The sequence below is a fragment of the Ranitomeya variabilis genome, chromosome 1, assembly GCF_051348905.1.
Source record: "Ranitomeya variabilis isolate aRanVar5 chromosome 1, aRanVar5.hap1, whole genome shotgun sequence".
NCBI classification, from domain to species: domain Eukaryota; kingdom Metazoa; phylum Chordata; class Amphibia; order Anura; family Dendrobatidae; genus Ranitomeya; species Ranitomeya variabilis.
In genome coordinates this window covers 775,864,706-775,887,438 of record NC_135232.1, presented here as the reverse complement: position 1 = coordinate 775,887,438, position 22,733 = coordinate 775,864,706, and the positions used below count along the sequence as shown (strand labels likewise).

Genomic DNA, 22,733 nt, shown 5'->3' with positions numbered 1-22,733 from the left:
CCGAACACAGCCAAATGCCATTGGAGTAGAGATGAGTAAATATGGTTCCCCAGCCCTGCTTAAGCTTTCCCAGTACAGCTGGGTTCAGTGAGCGGGGGAAGAACGAGCGCAAGCCTGTGGAAATCCCATTTTGTTCTCAAAGTACACAGACCCCATAAGGGGTGTCGCTATGCTTAAAAGGGAATCTGTCCTCAGGTTTCTGCTTCTCCATCTGAGAGCAGCATGATATAGGGACAGAGATCCAAATTCCAGCGATGTGTCACTTCCTAGTCTGCTCAGTGCTTCATCTGTTACCCATATGCTTTCTGAATGCTGAGCTCTGTATAACCCACCCACACGACTGACCACTTTGTGTATACCACCAGTCCAGCGCTCTACTGCCGGCTTCTATTCTATTAATCTAAGCAGACAACAGAGTGGATGCTGCGCTCGTCGCACAGGGCACTGAGGGAGACAGCGCAGGTTGGGGGGCTGAGACACTCGGGGACAGCTTCATGTCAGGGAGGGGGCAGGGGCTGTGACAGTGATAGCAGCCTCTGCCCCACTGATGATTATTCCTTTTAGTATACCAGCATGTGTTAGGATACTCAAACAAATTGTCATCAGACAGGAAATAGGGGGAAAAAATACAAAAGCAGTTAGTGTAGCTAGGAAACGGTAGGGAATTTCCAAAGCGAGTATGTTAGAAAATAGCTCAGATTCTTGGATTAATTAGATAGGGTGTTGGGAGAAAAATGCGTTGCCTCCTGACCACCCCTTTGAGTTTCAGGTTTCTGCACTTAGTGCAGGTATGGTGTGACCTCCCTTTCTTGGAGCTGGACAACACGTTTATATAGCTTCCCTTTTGCTGGGTATCCATATGTGGGACCCGGTCCCGCTCGACCACTATTCACGCTGACGTCACTGACACATGGAAACATGTTTTTAAATATTAGAGGTTAGGACCATCCCGATTTGGGTACACCTTGTTTTGTTGCTGGTGGGATGGCTTTTATGCTTGCTTTTTTTTTTTTAAATCAAAAAGGTATTTTTCTTTGCTAAATACCCAATATTATTTATATGCACTATTGCTTTTACTTATTTACTTACAGCAGGGTATAGGTTTATTTTGTTTCTAGCTTAGGTTTTGTCTGTTTAATGGCCAGTGTGAACATGTGCTAATATTTTTCATGCATACCAACTTCTACTCCAGTTAATTTTTTCCGTTAAAGGCAATCTGTCACCCCTGGGACGTGTATAAACTATTAATAAGGGCATACAGGTAGGACTAGTGTAACATTTCTATCACCTGTATGCCCATATTAATAGGTTATACACCTCCCAGGGGGTGACACACTCCCTTTCAGTTTATGTAGCTTGTGCCTTCCATAGCCAGCACAAGGAGCCTTGCTTAGGTCAGAAAAGATCCACGACCATGTTTTGAGGCTACTACCCCTTAAAACGCAAAGAAAAGTGTAACGCTGCACAGATAATGTAACAGATAACAGTCCTATATAATGCCATACATAACACAGCGATAACGCTCCAAGGACTGATAATCATATACAGGCAGGGTGGGTGGCCCTTCTGAGGTGACTGATGGAGCCGCGCAGGAGAGGTCCCCAGGGAGAAGGGAGGAGGAGATAGGCATCTCAGGGACATACATGGCACAGGCTCCAAGTCCTCTTGGCTAACTGAAGTTCACTTTGGAGCGGCAACGTCATTATGGAGTACTCCTAGGTGTCACAATGTGAATCACTTGTATGAATGGTATGACTAGCAACAGCAAATAGACTGGGGGCTACACAACATCTTGGGTCATGGTCAAAGTCAGAATGTAGCCCCAGTTTTCAAAACAGCACGACCTGAACAGAGTCATGACACGGCACGTATCAAGTGCGCAAGCCCCTGGTATACCTTTATGTATTATAAATGGGCATTTATATAGTACAGTACATATTTTAATATACCTGTTCCTGTGAAGTGAGGATAGGCTCAGAGACCAGTCCACTCTCCATTCATCACAGCAGTGATGACAGGGGGCAGCAGTGCCTGTGATCCTGGAGTTCCTAGCTCAAGGGTCTGTGTGGTGTGTGGATGAGACACCTGATCCTGCACTGACAAAGATACTTCTTGGATCCCGGTCAGATGCCTCTCACTCAGCCACACCAGATCTCCACTTTGCACTGACGAGGGGCAGTACCCCGAAACACAGTGTCTGCAAATTGAGATTCTGGTTTGGCTTTTATCCCAAGTTATGTGACAAGGCTCGTTAAAGGGTCGACATTGACTGTTAGGATTGCTACTTCCAATAGGTGGCACTAGAGTTCTAGTCCTCTTCCTCTCTGAAGAGACAATTTGCATATTTCCCAGAGGAGCATTGCAGCTTTAAGTGTCCTCACTTCGACATGCTTAAAGGGAACCTGTTACCCCCAAAATCGATGGTGAGGTAAGCTCACCGTCATCAGGGGCTTATCTACAGCATTCTGTAATGCTGTAGATAAGCCCCCGATGTTACCTGAAAGAGGAGAAAAAGAGGTTATAATATACTCACCTGGGCGGTCCCGCTGCTGGTCCGCGGTCAAATGGGAGTCTCAGGTCCGCTCCGGCGCCTCCCATCTTCATTCCATGACGTCCTCTTCTGGTCTCCGCGGCTTCGGCGCAGGCGTACTTTGTCCTGTTGAGGGCAGAGCAAAGTACTGCAGTGCGCAGGCGCCCGGCCTCTGACCTTAACGGCGCCTGCACACTGCAGTACTTTGCTCTGCCCTCAACAGGACAAAGTACGCCTGCGCTGGAGTAGCGGCGCGAAGACCAGAAGAGGACATCATGGAATGAATATGGGAGGCGCCGTACCGGACCTTGAGACGCCCATCGCAGCGGGATCGCCCATGGGTGAGTATAATCTAACGTGTTTTTCTCATCTTTCAGGATACATCGGGGGCTTATCTACAGCATTACAGAATGCTGTAGATAAGCCCCTGATGACGGTGAGCTTACCTCACCATCGATTTTGGGGGTGACAGGTTCGCTTTAACATGTCACTCTCCGCAAGGAGAAACGATACTTCTTGGATCCCGGTCAGACGCCTCTCACTCAGCCAAACCAGATCTCCACTTTGCACTGACGAGGGGCAGTACCCCGAAACACAGTGTCTGCAAATTGAAATTCTGATTTGGCTTTTATCCTAAGTCATGTGACAAGGCTCGTTAAAGGGTATACATTGACTGTTAGGATTGCTACTTCCAATAGGTGGCACTAGAGTTCTAGTCCTCATCCTCTCTGAAGAGACAACCTGCACTGACAAAACAGCCCTGAGAATTGGATAACTTAAACACTGCTTGTAATCTCACTGTGCTGCCTCCTGTCGTAAATCTGACAGGCAGCAGTTAGAATTCTCAAGCCGTTCTTGAGCTCCTGTTCTGGAAGGCAAAGAGCCTACGCTTCAAGATTCTGCAGGACAGTTAGAATGGATGGAGGCCCTGATGTCTCTTCCTTTGTTCCAGCCCTGTTTGTACATATGCACAGGCTGGCAATAGTAGCAGAGAGTGGGAGAAGAGCTACACGGGATAGAGATGCGTGCCACTGAAAAAGCAGTCTGTGTGTGTGCACAGAGCTTGTGTAACATAAAATTGTGAAAAATACAGCCTTAGGGTATGTTCCCAGGTGATACAGCATAGTGGATGGGATTTCAAGAAATCCCATGCCGACTATGCATTCAGAGATGCTCGCGGCTCACCTGCGTAAATAGACATGTGGCGCGTCTTTCCATACCGCAGCATGTCTATTTATGTTGCTGAGACGTTCCATCTCCACAGAGCTAATTACCCATAGAGTTTAATTAGATGCGGTAAAACCGCATTATCTTCTTAGTCACAAGCAAATTAAGTGCAGGAACCCAGCTTACTACGCATATGTACTAATTTAAATAATGTCTTACCTTGTTTCAGCCGGAAGTTCACATACACTGCAGTTCTCGCGATGAGCTGACCGCGAGAACTGCAGTGCACGTGACCCAACTATCTCCGGTCATCAGCTTAAAGCTCCGCTGTATCTAGATGTCAGGCTGAGTGGTGGGCATAATGCCACCGTTCAGCCAAAAGCATCCAGATGCAGCAGAGCTGGACTCGTCATGGGACAGGATGTATATCTGCTCGGCGGACAGGTAAGGATATTGTTGCTTTTTTATTTTAATTCTTACAGGAGATCGAGGGCTTCGGTGGAATAGGCGATGCAGTAGTATGGTTTAATTAAGAATATTAAAGGAGTGTGTCATTATTTCAATTAAAATACTTTATTCTGGGTGTGCCTTTATTTACCATATATCTATAGGATTAGTAATGGATAGGTGTCTTATAGATGCCTCTCCGTTACTAAGCCGTGGGCTTGATGTCACCTGACAATACAAAGGTGACATCAACCCCACAAATATTACTCCACTTGCCACTGCTACAGGGTAAGTGGGAAGAGCAGGATAAAGTACGACAATTAGCGCATCTTTGGATGTGCCAATAGTGGGGCAACTGCGGGCTGCTATTTTTAGACTGGTGAGGGCCAAAATCCATGGGCCTCGTCAGCCTAAAAATACCAGGCCGCAGCTGTTTGCGTTTTCCTTGGCTGGTTAACAAAAATAAGGGGAACCCCATGTTATTTTTTTTGGAGGGGATCCCACTATTTTTGCTAATCATTCAAGGTAAGCAGACTGCTGCGGCCTGGTATTATCAGGCTGGTAAGGTTCATGGACATTGGATCCTTACTAGCCTGAAATACCAGTCGCAGTAGTCAGCTTTACTCTGGCTGGTTAACATATATAGGAGGACCCCACGCTATTTTTTTTCAATTATTATTAAAAATGAGGGGACCTCTCTCTATGCTTTCCTCCACTTGCTGTGTCATGTAATTCCGGCTGTGTCACAAGATTCACCTTATTTAAATTAGTACACATGTGTAGTAAGCTGCGTTCCAGCACTTAATGCGCATGTGACTAGGAAGATAATGCGGTTTTACCGCATCTAATGAAAGTCTATGGGTAATTTACGCAGCAGACTGAGTGTCTCCGCTACATAAATACACATGCTGTGGTCTGGAAAGACGAGCCGCATGTCAGTCTCTGCGGGTGAGCCGTAGGCATTGGTGCACACACAGTGAGAATGGGATTTCTTGAAATCCCACCCATTATGCTGTAATAGCTGGACGCTGCAGGTTGAATGCTGCAGATGTACACAGCGTCCAACCCGCAGCGTTTACTGTACTTGGGAACATACCCCAATATATCTGCAAACAGGAAATCCCTTTTTTTTTTTTTTTCCTTCCCAGAAGCCGACTTTCAATTAGCTTTATTTCAAGTGACAAAGAAAATCGCATGCAATGAAAAAACGCATAGAAAATGCATGTAAAAAATGTATAAAAAATGCAGGTGACCTGCCAGTGACATCAGATGCAGATTTGGTCCAGATTTCACCTGCGTCAAATCCTGAGCAAATACTGAGCCATTCCTGATAGTGTGCACATACACTTAGAGATCTGGACCAAATCAACGTGCCCATCAGCGACTCTGTCCAGTGTTAATGCGCTGAGATAGCAGAACGCCACAAGCCACACAGTAAGAGCATATGAGACATGTGGCTCGCGAGCCATAGGTAGGTAACCCCTGGTCTATAGTATATGGCATTTGTGTCAGTTAAGGAAAAGACACCAGCAATAAAACACAACAGAAACACTGATTTGATTAAGACCATTTAGTGACCAGCAGATCCACTCAATTTCTGCAAGTAGTTTTGTTTATTTGTAAAACTAAATAATATAAAAGCAGACATGGCTGCAGGGACAAGAGCAGATGTATTCATTTTTATATTAACAGTCCATTATACAATCAACATTTACAAGTAGGAAAATAAATCTTGTTATCTGTCATCTTCGGTAACGATACCTCTTAAAGTGGAACCACAACTGGAAAATACCATTGGAAAATTGGCAGCGAAAACCATGTCGGTGAGAATATTCCCACTCTCTGTTCACAATTTTGAAAGCAATATCCTCATATGGTGGTCCTGCATGAAATCGAAGAATTGCAAAGTCCTTATTGTCTTGGCAAGCCTCAAGAAAGTACTCAGGAGTTGATCGTTTGTCAATCAGGTCAGGGTAGAAAATATTAAACTTATAGCCTTGCACAATTTTTGGAGGAGGATTGTCAAAGTCATAGTGAGTCTGGTTATACTTATTCCATTCAAAGCCCGTATGCACACGGTTAAAAAAGCGAGGTTTTCGAGGCCTGTATTTGTCTGCCCACAGATAAGCTTTGCTTGTGACTGGAATTTCCACACTAAACTGAGCTTCATCACCATCCATGCCTTCTTTTGCCTTTCGGATAAAGATGTCCTCAGGGCTCTCACTGGCATCTCCTGGAAACAGCAAAGGTATTCCAAATTAGTGAGGCACTGACATGCCAGTAGTATACAAGTTTCATACACACAAATAGTATACACCTAACGGAACCTAAAGTATTTGTACTTCGGCTTCATATAGCCACAAGGATGATGTTCTACAACCCATTCCCATCTCAAAAAAGTATGCCACATTTCTGAGATGAGTGTTCTCAGCACTTGATAAATCTCCAGGGCTTCTCTTGAAGTTTAATACTAAATACAACATTACTGATGTCTTACATGTCCACCTCCGCCTTACCTGTCACCTGCATTTGCTGTCTGCACAACACCAGTCTCTGTTGGTCTTCCTCAAAGTCAACTACATGTGCATCAAAGGGCAACTCCTGGTTGGTCAGCAGCTTGGGACTGTATCTGCCGGCATCGTAATCATTCAGACTCTGTTGTATAAGGTCTTCTTCCATGAGGACAGACTCTCCACCTTCATCTTTACCTTCTTCATCTGCTGCCTCTTTAGATTCCTCAGGTGCTGCAGCTTCAGTGGATGAGCCAGGTTGCTCTGGCAAAGGTTCCTCCCTAATTTGTCTTTAATTTAATAGATTGGAGAACAAGAAATTGCAAAAATTAGTGAGATTATTGAGATGTGAAATAAATTTAAAAATAGATTAAGCCAATCACACAAATCTCACATCTGTACCTCCATATTTCGATTATTAAGGCTTTAAGAAGATGCAAATCTCGTCCTAAACAAGTGCTCACTTTCAACCTAGTCAAGTGGTACAAGCCGGTAACTATTATCAGAAATATTTTATAGCAAATATTTAAAAAAGGGCAGTCCAATATTAATTAAAAAAAATGACATCAAAGTAGTAGATGTGATAAAACAACAAAATACCTATTACCTGGCAGATCCATTGCATCCTGCTAATCCCACAGGGATGACATACTAATGACAAGCATGTGACTGCTGCAGCCAACTATTCGCCTGGACCTCCATCGTTGCTTTGTGGTCAGCATGTCATCAATGCAGGACAATGAACAATTGAGGATTTCCAAAAACCTGAATGACCCCTTTAACTAAATAGCAACACTACTTTATGGCTTTACCTTTCATCAGGGGAAACTGGTTCCTGTTTTATGATTGGAAACAGAGGTTCACTCTCTACCCCTTGTTCTTGCTTAAGCTTGAATAGCTTTTGACGTAAAACATCCTGGTGACGTTCTCGAAGCCTGTGAGGGAAACAAACATGTATCGCACTGTAGTAAGCAAAAAAGAAGACTGTAGGACAGACAAATGGAAACTGTTCAAGAGAAACACTGGAGAGGAACCCAACCGTTACAAGCTTACGATCTATAAGGAACATGGAAAGGTCAGAGCAGGTGTTACACAGGTGGCGGTCATGCTGAAATAGCAAGATGGAGCAACCATGAGAGACGTTTTGTATGTGTAAGAAAATCACAGTACTCTAACAATGGCAACTTTAACCCCACCCAACGTGGCATGTAGGGGGCCAACTGTAAACTAGAAAAGGTATATAGCTAAGGGTTCTAAATTGGATCCTCTGACAAAAGGGACAAAGGAAGGCAGAAGAGGAGAGGAGTTAGTCTGCTGGCGTCAGAGCTTGCACGAACATTTGGAAGTCTACAGTAGGTGAGGGGCAAGTGAACGGTACCCTCCTAAACAATGTACTGGCGCATACAACGACAATGGGATGTTTAACCCCAGCCAGCCTGTTTAACTCACAGCCAGTTATGGCTTTTTTACCAGACCACACTTCCAGGAGCCATAATTATGTTTTTTTTCCCAACATAGTCCTATGTGGGCTTGTTTTTTTTTTTTTTTTTTAGGAATAAGGTATATACAACTTTATGGGAAAGAATAGGCACAGAACAATTTTGCCACATTTTTTTAATTTTAATTTTTGTTATTCATCGTGCTGGATAAAATGTTAAAGAGAACCTGTCACATGAAAAATATACTATTAACCTGCAGATATTGGTTTAATCTGGTGGTTAATAGCATTGTTAACCTGCTCGGTGCTGGCACTTACACCCCCACATCTTATGCCGCTAGGCAAAAATATACAGTGTGTCCGTAAAGTCATGGTGCACTTTTGACCAGTCACAGGATCTATTTATAGTTTACATTTTGGCACCCTCTCTCTGGCCCAATCATGAGACCTGACCATGAGGAGAGATAACAAGAACCAATCAAACAACACAAACTCATTTAAGCTGTTGCTGAGCCCCCAGTCTGATTAACCCCTTATAAACTGAACTCTGATTAATACACTGCCAGGTCTGTGACATCATGCAACCACAAGCTTATGCCAGCAGTGTGGTTTTCCATGCCAGATGTGGACAGTACAGAGGAAAGTTCAGTGTGCTCTGTGGCTCGCTAAATTCGAATCCATGACCAAAGTGCTATGTGAATATCGGCGAGTTTATAATGAAGCGCCACCACATAGGAATAAGAACACTTGGTGGGAAAAGCAGTTGAAGTTTGGTGGAGAAACCCCGTTCTGGTAGGCCATCAGTCAGTGATGAGTCTGTAGAGGCTATATGGGATAGCTACCTAAAGAGCCCTAAAAAATCTGCGCGTGCGTGTGCTCGACAATTACACCTCAGCAAGACTACAGTAATCATAAGGTGTTAAAGAAACACTGGTTTACGGGGTACAAGTTGCGGTTGTTGCACGCTATCATACCAGCGGATAGACCCAAACGATGCTACAGATATGCTTCATGAGATCGACAATGATGCAAGATTTTGCAGAAGATTCTGTTTAGCGATGAGGTGACCTTCCATATCTGTGCACATGTTCATCAGTAACGTCCGAATATGGGCTGCTGAACATCCTCATGCCTACATTGAGTACGAACGCAACACCCCTATAGTGAACGTGTGGTGTGGCCTGATGCATGATAAGGTGATCGGTATGAAACTGGGAGAGTTTTTCTTTTATTTGGAGCAGATTTCACATTTTTATCTTTTTTTTGTTGCTTTCCAGTGACTGGTCAAAAGTGCACCATGACTTTATGGTCACACTGTATATAATGAAGTTCTTAGTTTAACATTCTGATCAGACTGTATGAAGCCCACTGCCACGTCACACCTCGTAGTGGGTCCTACCACCCTAACGGAGCGGAGCTGTGCGCCGACCACCGCCGCAGCGGCAATGCACCGGCAGGGAAGACGGCCTTGTGCCTCACAGCACCCATGCTGCAAGACTGAGCCCCTATGACTCCAGACCGCGCCGCCCCACCAGCACAAAGCCACAGCAACAATGGCCACCACACAGCACCCACAAAAAATGAAAGGAGCATTGAAACTCACCTTCCTCAAGCTCTTCAGTGAGAGCACAAATGAGCTTGACCCATTTCTTTGCAGCCTCCAGCTAATTTAAAATCACATGTGCCAAATGGGAGGAGTGCACAGCCAAAGAAAAAAGAAAAAAAAAAAAAAGAAAAAAAAAAGGACATGCAATATGTTGAAAAAAAGAATGGACAGCACCTCCAAAAATCATACATTGATCTAATTTTATTCCTCCCGGCAGCATTCGTGTTTCAGTCACGGAAGCGGCGCTGATGCTGTAACCGCGCCCCTGACCCAGACTGACACTGGCTCTGCATTAGGACCAGGGGTGCGGTTACAGCTGACGCTCTCTATACACAGAGCAGTGACTGAACCTGTGTTGGCGCCGCCCCCGTGACCGAAACCTGAAAGCTACTGAGAGCAATAAAGTTTATTTCCTCCTTGCAGCGGTGGTTTAGGTGCTGGGTAGCTTCAGAATGCCATTAACCCCTTCACCCCGATGTCTGTTTTCACCTTCCTGACCGGACCAATTTTTTCAATTCTGACCACGGTGACTGAGGTAATAGCGCTTCACGCTGTTTTTTTGTGGCATATTGTACTTCACGATAGTGGTAAAATTTGTTCTATACGGCTTGCGTGTTTGTTAGGAAAAAAAAAAAAAAAAAATGGAAACTTGGGGGAAATTTAAAAAATGTTGCAATTTTCAAACTTAAACCAGAGTCATATCACACAATTTGTTACACCATTTTTTTTTTTTATAGGAAGTTATAAGGGTTCAAAGTTGACCAGCGATTTCGCATTTATACAACAAAAATTTACAAAATCATTTTTTAGGGACCACCTCACATTTGAAGTGACTTTGAGGAGCCTATATGACAGAAAATACATTAAAGTGACTCCAATCTAAAAGCTGCAACCCGTCAAGATGCCTAAAACCACATTCACGTCATTTATTAACTCTTCAGTGCTTCACAAGAACTGAAGTAATGTGAAAGGAAAAAAATGAACATGTAAAATTTGTGGAAAAAAGTTAATTCAGATCATTTTTTTTGTTTTCACAAGTGTAACAGGAGAAATGGACCCCAAAATTTGTTGTGCAATTTCTCCTGAGCATGCCGATACCCCATATGTGGGGGGAAATGACTGTTTGGGCACACGGCAGGGCTTGGAAGGGAAGGAGCGTCATTTAACTTCTGGAGAGCAAAATTGGCTGGAATCATTAGCGGACGTTATGTCACGTGTGGAGAGCCCCTGATGTGCCTAAATAGTGGAAACCCCCACAAGTGACCCCATTTTGGAAATTAGATCCCCTCAGGGAACTTATCTAGATGTGTAGTGAGCACCTTGAACCCCCAGGTGCTTCACAGAAGTTTATAACGCAGAGCCGTGAAAATAATAATTAAAAAACATATATCACATTTTTCCCCACAAACAAAGTTATTTTAGCTCCAAGTTTATTTTATTCTCACAAGGTAACAGGAGAAAATGGACCCATAAATTTGTTGTGCAATTTCTCCAGCGTATACAGATACCCCATATTGGAGTTCAGATTTTGCTGCACTTGTTTGAGGGTGACATGTCACATTGGCATTGCCCCTGAGGTGCCAGAACAGCAGAATCCCCCACTAAGAGGCCCAATTTATCAAACTATACCTCTCAATGAATCTAGGGGTGCAGTGATCATATTGACACCACAGGTGTGTCACAAAATTACGTTTTTTACCACCAAAATTTTGTTTTAGCCACAGATTTTACACTTTCACACAGGGGAATGGGTAAAAACGGCACCAAAATTCGTCCCACAATTTCTGCTGAATGACATTTTTTGATCGCTTTCTATTCCTATTTTTGGGAGGCAGAATGAACAAAAACCAGCAATTCAGGAATTTTTTTTTATTCTGTGCAGCATGTGGCAAAATTGATAAGGAGGCTTTATTTTTAGGGTCAGTATGATTAAAGCGATACCCCATTTATATATTTTTTTTATGTTTTGGCACTTTTACATAATAAAAACTATTTTACAGAAAAAAATTATTTTTGCATCGCTTTATACTGAAATCTATAACTTTTTTATTTTTCCACTGACTGAGCTGAATGGCAGCTTGTTTTTTGCGGGATACGATAACATTTACAGCTATACTATTTTAATATTTACATTCATCCTTTTGAACGTTTTTTATTTCACTTTTTGTTCGGCGGTATGATGAAAAAGCATAGTTTTCTGCCTCTTTATTTTATGTTAACTGAAGGGGTTAACTAGTGTGACAGATTTACAGGTTGTGTCGTTCCGAATGTGCCGATACCAAATATGTGTACTTTGTTTATTTTTGTTTTTACATAAATAAATGTATTTGTTGGATTAATATTTTTACTCTGCAATGCAGGGCATTAGATCTGTGCATCACTGGCAGGGAGGAGCCGTGTCAGCTCGTGCTCTGAGCTTTAGCTTAGGATACTTTCAGACTAGTTTCGTGCACTGCACGTCGCTATGCGTCGTTTTGTAGAAAAAACGCATCCTGCAAAAGTGCTTGCAGGATGCGTTTTTTTCGCCACAGACTTGCATTAGCGACGCAGTGCGACGCATTGCCACACGTCGCAAACGTCGTGCGACGATTGCGTTGGTCTGTCACCACCAAAAAACGTTGCATGTACCGTTTTTTGGTGCGTCATTCCCGTCTGTTCCGACCGCGCATGCACGGCCGGAACTCTGCCCCCGCCTCCCCGCACCTCACAATGGGGCAGCGGATGCGTTGAAAAACAGCATCCGCTGCCCCCGTTGTGCGGCGCATTCACTGCTAGCGTCGGTACGTCGCAACGATGCAAATTCGTCATGCGTCGTACGACGCTAGTGTGAAAGTAGCCTTACAGACCACCATCCCTGGGTGAGCCCGTGGCCATATTTCGGCCCAGGGTCACGATGGAGATCATCAGCGTTGTGCCGATGGGAGCAGAGGGGGAGCTCCCACCTTCTGCGATACCCATCAATGTCACTATTGACATCAGAAGGGTTAAATGCCTGTGATCGGGTGCTTTAAGGTGTCAACTGACACCCTCATTTGATTGCGGCGTCGCTCAGCGTGAGCCCGCGTGATTGTCATGCAGTATATAAACAATGGTTTTTCGGAAACGCAGCTCGTGAACGGGTTAACAACAAACATTTTTCCAAGTTATTTTGTGTTTTCATTTTATTATTTTAATACTTAAAAACACATTTTTATTTCTCTTCCTACAGTGCTTACCAGTCCTGGGTCCTTGGACATATAATCCTTGGATCTCATGAATAATACACTGTAGAATTCTGTTCTATAATGTGTGTTATCAAGTGATTGGCTGAGTGATATAGAAGACAGTGTAAGGCCAGAGCAACCATCTGCACCCTACGATCATTCTGTAAGGGTGGCGAAGGGCTAACAAAGTGATCGATCACTATTGAGAGCTTTATCTAAGAGGTTTAAGTGATGGGATCAGAGCTTTCTTTGGTCTTGGCACACGTAGCGGACGCCAGGATGTGTATAACAGCTGGCACCTGCTGTGGATGGCACAAGCACAACTGTACGCCCAATAGTGGGAAGTCACCTGCAATCTGGACTTTGTCACATCCACTTGCAGGAAACGGTAGATTGCAATGGACAAAAGCTGACCAGCTCAGTTTTGCTTATGATCGTTATCAGGAATGTAAGACAATTGCAAGATGCAGACAATCTTTCCTTACCTAGCTCTGGCCATGTAAGCACGAAGCTGCTGGAGCAGGCTCTCCCAGTAACCGATGTCAAGATTTGGCCCACCTGCTTTTATCTTGCTCTCAATCCCTTGAGATATGACCTGTAGCTGGCTGTAGGTCTTTCCTTTAAATACAGCTTGCACATCAGTGCTGACGGAGGCATTTACCCCCTCCCGTCTCTCTCCTGAAAGTAAAAAATAAATAAAGTTTTAAATCAATGATTTTGATTCAATCTTGATTTCGTCTTTCTTCTTTTCTAACGAGGGAGGGTGTGACCTTAGGATACAACCCTCTTTACCAAGGTGTGCAGGGAGCACGTTTTCTTGAAGTTGCTATGATATTGGGGCGTTACCACAAAACCTTCAACCATTTTGTTGCAGTCAACAGGGTCACAAAAATGCGAGAAAAAAAAAATGCACATCAATTGCCAAAGATTTGAAAGGAATCAAATGTGAAGTGACTAGGAACCCATTATCCTCCAGTGCTCATACTCCAGAGCTGTAACCTCCTTGGCCAGATGTACAAGGTGCTCAGAGACATGGCCGACCACCACTGAACAAGGCACAAAAGCTGAAATGAAAACAGATTTTTTCAAATGCTTCATGGACTGATGAGAAGAGAATGACTCTTGACGGACCAGATAGATGTACCCATGGCACAGACCTCCACTTCAACTCAGACGCCAGCAATGCGGAAGTGAAGTACTGCTATGGGCTGGCATTATGAAATACGAGTTAGTTGGCCATTTTCAGGTTGCAATTGGACTCAAAAACATCTCCCAAAACTACTGACAGTTTTTAGTACACACTTTCTTCAAGCAGTGGTACAGGAAAAGTCTGCATCTTTCAAGGAAACTTTGATTTGTCTACTGGACAATGCTCCAACTGCATGCATCGAAGTACTCCACTGCTTGACTAGCCTTAAAAGATGAAAGAATAATGACATGGCCCCCTCCTCACCTGACCTAAACCCTATTGAGAACTTGTGGGCCCTTATTAAATGGGAGATTTATAGTGAAGGAAAACCGTACACTTCTCTGAACAGCATTCTTGGGAGGCTGTGGTTGGTGCTACCCAAAGGTTGATTTACTTTATTGTAAGAGCAGTGAGACTATGGAAATCTGCCACATAATACTGTAATGCAGCGGTCCCCAACCTGTAGCTCGGGAGCCACATGTGGCTCGCGGTCCCATGAACTGTGGCTCGCGGCTGTCTGCCAACTTGGTGCATTAGCTCAAGATTTAGTAAACTGGTATGAAGAGCACATCTCAAAATGGTGAGCTTTGTGAGTAGGCCTGCAGAGAAGAGCAGATCTGGGTACACATCTACTGGTCTTGGGGGTTTAGAGATAATTTAAGTATGGTTTGCAGGAGACAGGATGATACTACCGGTCAGAGGAGGTGCTTGAAGCTGGATGTGACTGTGTTGGGAGTGCGTGATGGGAGAATGCTGAATGTGGTGGGAACCCCTGGAGCTTGGTATACTGCTTCAGGGTGATTTGTGTGGAAAATCTTTGGTTATCATTATACCCGTAATAGGGGCTTTGGTTGCCACTACTGTGAGGGGGACAGGAGCTGGATGTGGCTCGCGACCCTCTTGCAGAGCTGAATGTGGCTCTCAAGGTCAGAAAGGCTGGGGACCACTGCTGTAATGGTTGATTCCCTACAAAAGTACAAGGAGGACTTTGATGCCTTTCTTGAAACATATAATAGCACGTTATGGGTACTACATTCTGTGATGTGGCGTTGATCCAGGGAACTAGTCTGACATATGTAGAGTTGGGAAGGAATTTTTTGCCTAATATGGGGCAATTGGCATCTGGATCATGGGTTTTTTGCTTTCCTCTAGTTCATCAAGTTCAGCCTAATCTGCATCATGTTGGACTAATGTCAAACATAAAAATATGAAAATAAATGAAAAATGACATTCATGTAAAATGCTGTTCAGCTTCAAATTTTTCATTTTCATAAGTTGTAATAAGAGAAAATGCACCTAGAAATGTGTACAGCAATTTCTACTGATCAATTCAATACCTGGCATGTGGTTGTAATCTACCATTTGGGCACACGGTATGGCACAAAGAAAGTAGCACTATTTGACATTTGGAGAGTAATTTTTGTCTGGAACTGATTGTGGACGCCATGTCGCATTTATAGAGCCCCAAAAGCATTGAAACAGCAGATACTCCCCGCAACTGACCCCATTTAGGAAAATACACCCCTTGGTGATCAAAAACTATTGTTTGGGCCAAGCAATGCCCTCTTTGTGAAGGGAGTCTCTGTTCAATATCATACCAGCAGCAGAGAGAGAAAGATATGATAAATGGGAATAAAAACTAACTTACTGATAACTAGAAATAGGCCCGATGCGATCGCATTGGGAGTGCGGTGAAATTAACATCTGTGTATGCTTAGTGGTGCTGACAGGAGCAGCGGACATGTCTCACACCGTTTGCGCTTTCCAACATATCTTACAGTTGTGGATGTTCCTGCGCCTGTGTGGGAATAGCGGAGATGTGTATGTCACTCGCACTGGCGCAAGTGACACTGCCACGGTGCCTTGTGGAATTTGGGGACAGCGGCCGCAAGTCCCAACTGATAAATATATATGTATGTTCGCCTAGCTTTTAACTGAAGGGGCAGCAATGATAAGCAACAGCATATTTTTATTTATTTTTTTAAACACATTTATGACAGGTCTTTGTACTACAACTCCCAGCATGTCCTGTGCTGCGCAGCTGTCAGGTCTGCATTGAGGGCGGCAGGACGCGGCCGGGTCGCACTCACCTCCTCGCTGGGGCTGGCCACACATTTCTTCTTCAGCCGCCCCCAGTTCATCAGGTTGCCCGTGTGCAGGTGCAGGGTGGCCGCTCCGTCCAGCAGGGTCCTGGCTGCACCGCTATCGGTGCCCATGTTCTGGGTGTGTGTGTTTCCTCTGCCGCCGTGCACTCACTGTGCAAAACTCCGCCTGAACTCTCTATGTAGCGTGACTGCTGCGGCACAATGACTGGGCAGCCGTCCAGCTCTGTGCGAAAAGTGCTGTGTAACCGTGTCTGCCCGCCAGCACCGCCACTACATGTGCTCCGCACTGCCTGCTACAAGCTGTCCGTGTACAACAGCACCATCTGCTACCCGGGAGTGCACACTGCCAGGGAGCCTTATGGGATTCGGGGACAGCGGCCGGAAATGCCAACTAATGATTATATATATATAGATTATTAAAAGAAACTAAGCATCTCATTGTTGAAGGAAGACCATCCTGTTCCTACTGGATGACCTTCCTTCAGCAATTGCACAGGGTGATATCGAACCATTTACTATATGGCACAGGCCCCATTGGGCATTTTTGTTATGGGAATGTTTTTTCACCCTCTTGCTCGTTACAGTGGGATTTGTTTTTGTCATGTGTCTTATTAGGCATAATTCCTATTTAATTAATTATCAAAGATAGGTTTTATTCCTATTTATCCTCATCTCTCTGCTGTTGGTAGGAAACCTATTGTTTTTACATGCAGCAGGGCTCGGAAAGGAGGAAATGCTATTTGGCTTCTGATGAGCACATTTGCCTGGGATAGTCTGTGGGCGCCACTTTCACAACCTTCAATGAGACTGAAAAAGCAGTAAACACCCAAAGTAACCCCATTTTGGAAATTACTAGTGATGAGCGAGTGTACTCGTTACTCGGGTTTTCCCCGAGTATTTGCTAGTGTTCACAGATTTAGTTTTTGTCACCTCAGCTGAATGATTTACAGCTACTAGACAGGCTGAACACGTGGGAATTCCCTAGCAACCAGGCAACCCCCACATGTACTCAGGCTGGCCAGTAGCTGTAAATCATTCAGCTGAGGTGACAAAAACTAAGTCTCCGAACAGTAACAAATACTCGGGAAAACCCGAGTAACGAGTACACTCACTCATCACTAGAAATTACACAACTCAATAAATTCATCTATAGATGTGCTGAGCATTTTAAACACTCAGGTGCTTCACAAAATTTTATATTGCTTTGTTGTGGAAACAAAAAATTCCTTTTTTTTTTCCACTAAAATGTTGTTTTAGCACTAAATGTTCCATTTTCTTAAGAAGGAATAGTAGGAAATGGACCCAAAAAGCAAAACCCAACATGTGGTCGGAAACTATTTGGCTTTTGGAGCACACATTTGACAGTAATAGTTCGTGGTCGCCACTAGCAGAGTCCACAATGCACTAGAAAGTCCCCAAAGTGACCCCATGTGGAAACTAAACCCCTCATGAAATTCATCTAGGGTGTAATGACCATTTTTATTCCAAAAAGTGTTTCCAGTTTTCTTTACTACTGAGGGTTGTGAAAATGAAAAATTAATTTTTTACCAAGGCTAGTAAGAACAAGGAGAAGAAAAAAAGGACTCAATGTATTACTCTATTTCTCCCAAATGTGGCAATACCCTACATACAGTCATACACTATTATGTGGGCGCATTGCAGGGCTCATAAAAAAAGAAGCACCACAAAGCGTTTCCTGGAGTAGTATGTGGGCACTACTCTGTCAAAACACCAAAAATCCACACAAAGTGGTTCTTTTCGCAAACTGAACTCTTATCTACAGATGTAGTGACTATTTTGACCCCACTAGCATTTTCCAAAAATAGTGCGAAGTGAATGTTGCAGAGTGAAAATTGTAAACATGTCATTTTATTGCCCAATATATAGTGCTCGGCTTGTGCTTCTGAAAACATGCACTCCATAAATTGCAGAACGGGTTGTCCAGGACTTTGCAACTGATGACTGATCTTAATACGCAATCTGATGGGTCCGCCACCAATCAGCTGAAAACTGCTCTGACAATGGCCCGAACTAAGCGATGGACGGGCAGAGCACAACAACCGGGTACATTGCTGCCAATAACCGCACAACAATCACTACAATGGGAGATAAAGCGCAGTGCTCTGCTGATGCCACCAAGTAATGTATGGGGCTGCTTTGTTACACCTGTATATCGCTAAGTTCTGGCTGCTGCCAAAAGTCACAGCTTCAGACATATTTCTATGTGGCCGCCACGCTTGGGTCAGGATAGCCGCAGCCAGTCCGTGCTCCGACCTATTTGCACAGACTGCTGAATAGAGATGAGTGAATGTGTTCGGGTTCCCTCTTATTTGCCAAGTTAGAGCGCTTACCGAATAAGCTGCAGAGGGAACCCGGATACCTGGAGCGCTGCGGCTGACCAGCTGATCGGTTCCACAGCAGCATGTGTCGCGGCTGTGTCCCTGGCACAGCACATGCATGGAGAGCCTGTTTGTTAGGCACAGCTGCGACACATGCCGCTGCGGCGCCGATCAGCAGGCGCGATCCTGGAAGTCGGGTTCCCTCTTCAGCCTGCCGAATAACAGGGAACCCGAACAAATTCACTCATCTCTACGGCTCAACAAGCCCTTGGCTGGGTTACAACAGGGTAATTTTTCCTGTTCTGCTTGTGATCCAGCAAAATCATGGTGCTGTATGTATATGGCCGTTTGGGCTAATGCATTTCTCCCTGCACCGTCCATGTATGGCGGATGTCGAGAAGGGGTTAATGAGCTAAAAACAATATAAGGAATTTTTCAGAGTAGAAGACGCCTTTTTTAACAAGAAACACTCTTGGTAAAAGTATTTGCGTCTTATAATCAGGAGGAAGCTTCCTGTGATGGAGGATAACGTAGACACTGCATCCTCCCAATCACAGAGAGCTGCCCTCTCTCCTGGAGGCTACCGGAAACGATCGGTGGCTGCAGGACCTTCTGCATGAGTAATTCCAGGAACTTTCAGGTCATGTGACTGATCACATGACTTGAAAGGTGCTTGATTTAATCAAGTGGAAGGTCCTGCAACTGCTCTGCTGCAGGAGCCTCTGTACAGATGCCGATCAGGAAGTGCAAGATGCGGTACCGTATAGTGTGTTTGTGTCTACACATGCGCATGTAGCAGAGCCGGAATGTCTACACATGCGCATGTAGCAGAGCCGGAATGTCTACACATGCGCATGTAGCAGAGCCGGAATGTCTACACATGCGCATGTAGCAGAGCCGGTATGTCTACACATGCGCATGTAGCAGAGCCTGTATGTCTACACATGCGCATGTAGCAGAGCTGGAATGTCTACACATGCGCATGTAACAGAGCCTATATGTCTACACATGCACATGTAGCAGGGCCGGTATGTCTACACATGCGCATGTAGCAGAGCCGGTATGTCTACACATGCGCATGTAGCAGAGCCGGAATGTCTACACATGCGCATGTAGCAGAGCTGGAATGTCTACACATGCGCATGTAGCAGAGCCGATATGTCTACACATGCGCATGTAGCACAGCCTGTATTTCTACACATGCGCATATAGCACAGCCCGTATGTCTACACGTGCGCATGAAGCAGAGCCGGTACGTCTACACGTGCACATGCAGCAGAGCCGGTACGTACACACGTGCGCATGTAGCAGAGCCATGTGTCTACCCATGCGCATGCAGCAGAGCCGGTACGTCTACACATGCACATGTAGCAGAGTCATGTGTCTACCCATGCGCATGTAGCAGAGCTGTGTCTATATATACACATGTAGCAGAGCTGTGAGTCTATATATGCACATGTAGTAGAGCTGTGAGTTATGTATATGTGCATATGTAGCAGACCTGTGTTGTGTGTATAACACTGCAGACAGATGCTAAATCTATTCTTATTACCTCCCTATTCTACCCTAGGACATTAAAATTAGTGATAATGACCCTTCCACTTTACATCACCAGGGAAGTTTTAATTAAAAGGAAAAATTATTTTCCTATTTTCTGCAGTCTAAACCAGGATGCGTCTTAGAGTAAGGCACGCCTTATTAGTACAAAAAAAATATGATAAATGAATCATGTAACACAAATTGCCCTTACCTGGTCCCTTGCCAGACGACTCTAGCTTGCGCAGTTTAGAAATTTCATCCTCTGTGATTGTGGTCATGTCTCTCCAAAAGTCCACATTCTTTCCCTGCTCCAACTCCATGTAGATCTAGAAAGTCAACATATAGTAAGTAATAAATATTTACATTTTTCTGTCTAAATGTAAATTAACCCAGCCTTGCCTGTACTAAGATACAAAAAACAACTCACCTGAATGTCTTCCAGCAAGTCCTCAAGATCAGAGGCTGTGAGTCCAGTTAGGAAAGTGTAAGGTTCATGCATTTCAACAGCCAAATCATCATCTTCAGCACTGATGTACTTGGCCAGCAGATCTATGGGTTTTGCACGCCCATCCCTAATGCGTATTTTAGATCTGTTTTTGAAAGATAGAAATAAGAAATCCATTAACCCCTTCGTGACCAGGCCAAATTTTTACAATTCTGACCACTGTCACTTTATGAGGTTATAACTCTGGAATGCTTTAACAAATCCCACTGACTGTTTTTTCGTGACATATTGTACTTCATATAAAACAAAATCCCTTATGAAATCATAGGGACAAGGAGGCATAAACACTGAAGTACTTAAAATATATCTTTAATTATAACAATAAAAAAACAACATTCTGCAAGGGAAATTTCTATGTTTACATACAGCCAGGAGCAACAACCGAAGCCAAGTGGATGTGGTATCGGGCAGCACTTGCGCTCAATACTAGCCATCATATTGCCATTTTTTTTTTACTTTTGAAAAACCCCTAATTCTAATCCCAACCACAAAGAACAGATACAAATTCAAAAAAAAAATTTTTTTTTAATTTTTTCTAACTAAGAGCGTGACAAAGGGGATTTGGTTTTCTATTTTTTTTTTTTTTATTTTGATTACTGATTGAACCTATCACAGTGATTAAAAGGAAATAATCTGAATTTCCTATTGTTGCCCGGTACCGGACGGCAGATCCCGGCATTCGCATTGTGTCCCCCATTTTTTTTCCATGAAGATGACAAGGAGGGCCGGAGCAGGAGGGGGCATAGGGAATGGCCGAGATACTAGGTGGCTCTAGAACCCCATTTCTTTCTTCTCTGATATGTTAGATCATATCAGAGGAAAGAGAATTGTATTTTAAAAAATTGGATTTTTTTTTTTTCATGTGATAGGGGACCATAAAAACCGTCCCTCATGTGAAAATCTCCAGGGTCTCAACTATCAGATGAGACCCTTGAGATTTTCCGATGCTGGGGGGCGCTATACCCTTATTTCTCAGAGCCGTTAAAAAGTGGCGCTGAGGAATAAGTACCCTTAACTGCCAGTGTGAAAAGGCGTATCGGTGGTCGTTAAGGGGTTACATCATGTTATTTAGTGACAAATGCCGCAGTTCAGGTTAGAATGTAGGATGTTGAGAAATGCTAATGTATCATTAACCTCAGTTGGTACCCACCGCAGTTTTGCCTGATGAAGATGAAAGTTGTCTTCTTGCTCCTCCCAGGTCTTAAAGTGTTCGGCCTCCTTTTCTCGTTGCAGCATCTCCAGTTCTTGTTCTCGCATGGCTTTTTCTCTCTCCCTTTCTAACCTTAGTTGCTTAACCTTCATAAAAGAAATAATATTTATTATAACAGCCCAAGAAACAGACACAGACACTCCAGACTGATGGGTAATTCTGGGGGAAAAAATGAAAGTCAAAGTGAATTGGTCAGTGGAATTTCACCCGTCCAACAATTTATATGCACATGTAGCTCTTTCAAAGACAAGTCCACCAACATCTTTATAAGGCCAGTCCATTCCACCATTACTGAGAAATCAGTGTTTATATTGATAAGTAAACAAGGCTGAAGATCTGAAGCCTCTATCCTTTCTAGTTCCATTTCCCATCCATCGCCTATTCCTCCTCCTACATGACTGACAGCCTCTATGCTATGTGATTTCAGGCAAAGGAGCCATCAGTCAAGCAGGAAGAGGCAGATATGGGCAGGGAATAGACCTGGAGTGACACAGGAGTCAGGTATACAATCTCATTTACATATCAATACAAACCATGATTTCTCAGTAATGGGGAAGCAGACTGGCCACGCAAAGGTATTGATGGACTTGTCTCTGTAGACCTGCATGCAGATTTAAATAGTGTGGGGGCTGTAATCCTGCCTGAAGGTTGCTTTTAACCCCTTCACGACCTTGGACAAACCTGCGTCATGGAAGGGAGTGACTTCTAGATCTTGGACGTACTAGGTACGTCACGTTTAAAATGAAAACCCACGACCGCAGTCGTGGTGATCACATTAAGGTGCCTGCTGTTTCTAACAGCAGGGCACCTGGGCTCGTCGTCAAGGAACGGTTTTGTCGGCCCTCACCCCCTGCAACTACAATCGAAGGAATTCAGCCAATCACAGCATTTTCAGAAACACTGATGTCTAGCCTATGATCGGTGCTGTAACAGCAAGGATCATAG

At 44.1% G+C, this 22,733-nt stretch overlaps 1 protein-coding gene across 1 annotated transcript in view; it reads right to left on the bottom strand.

Moving 5' to 3' along the window:
• Window positions 1–5,734: 5,734 nt before the first annotated feature.
• CACTIN (cactin, spliceosome C complex subunit) overlaps window positions 5,735–22,733 on the bottom strand; it is a 53,744-nt gene continuing 36,745 nt past the window's right edge. The window contains exons 4-10 of the mRNA XM_077271957.1: window positions 21,729–21,874; window positions 20,501–20,663; window positions 20,285–20,399; window positions 13,387–13,579; window positions 7,467–7,589; window positions 6,661–6,944; window positions 5,735–6,377 (exon numbers count right to left, since the gene is read on the bottom strand). Coding sequence (XP_077128072.1) covers window positions 5,887–6,377; window positions 6,661–6,944; window positions 7,467–7,589; window positions 13,387–13,579; window positions 20,285–20,399; window positions 20,501–20,663; window positions 21,729–21,874 — 1,515 coding nt within the window. The 3' untranslated portion in view covers window positions 5,735–5,886. The remainder of the gene's footprint in view (window positions 6,378–6,660; window positions 6,945–7,466; window positions 7,590–13,386; window positions 13,580–20,284; window positions 20,400–20,500; window positions 20,664–21,728; window positions 21,875–22,733) is intronic.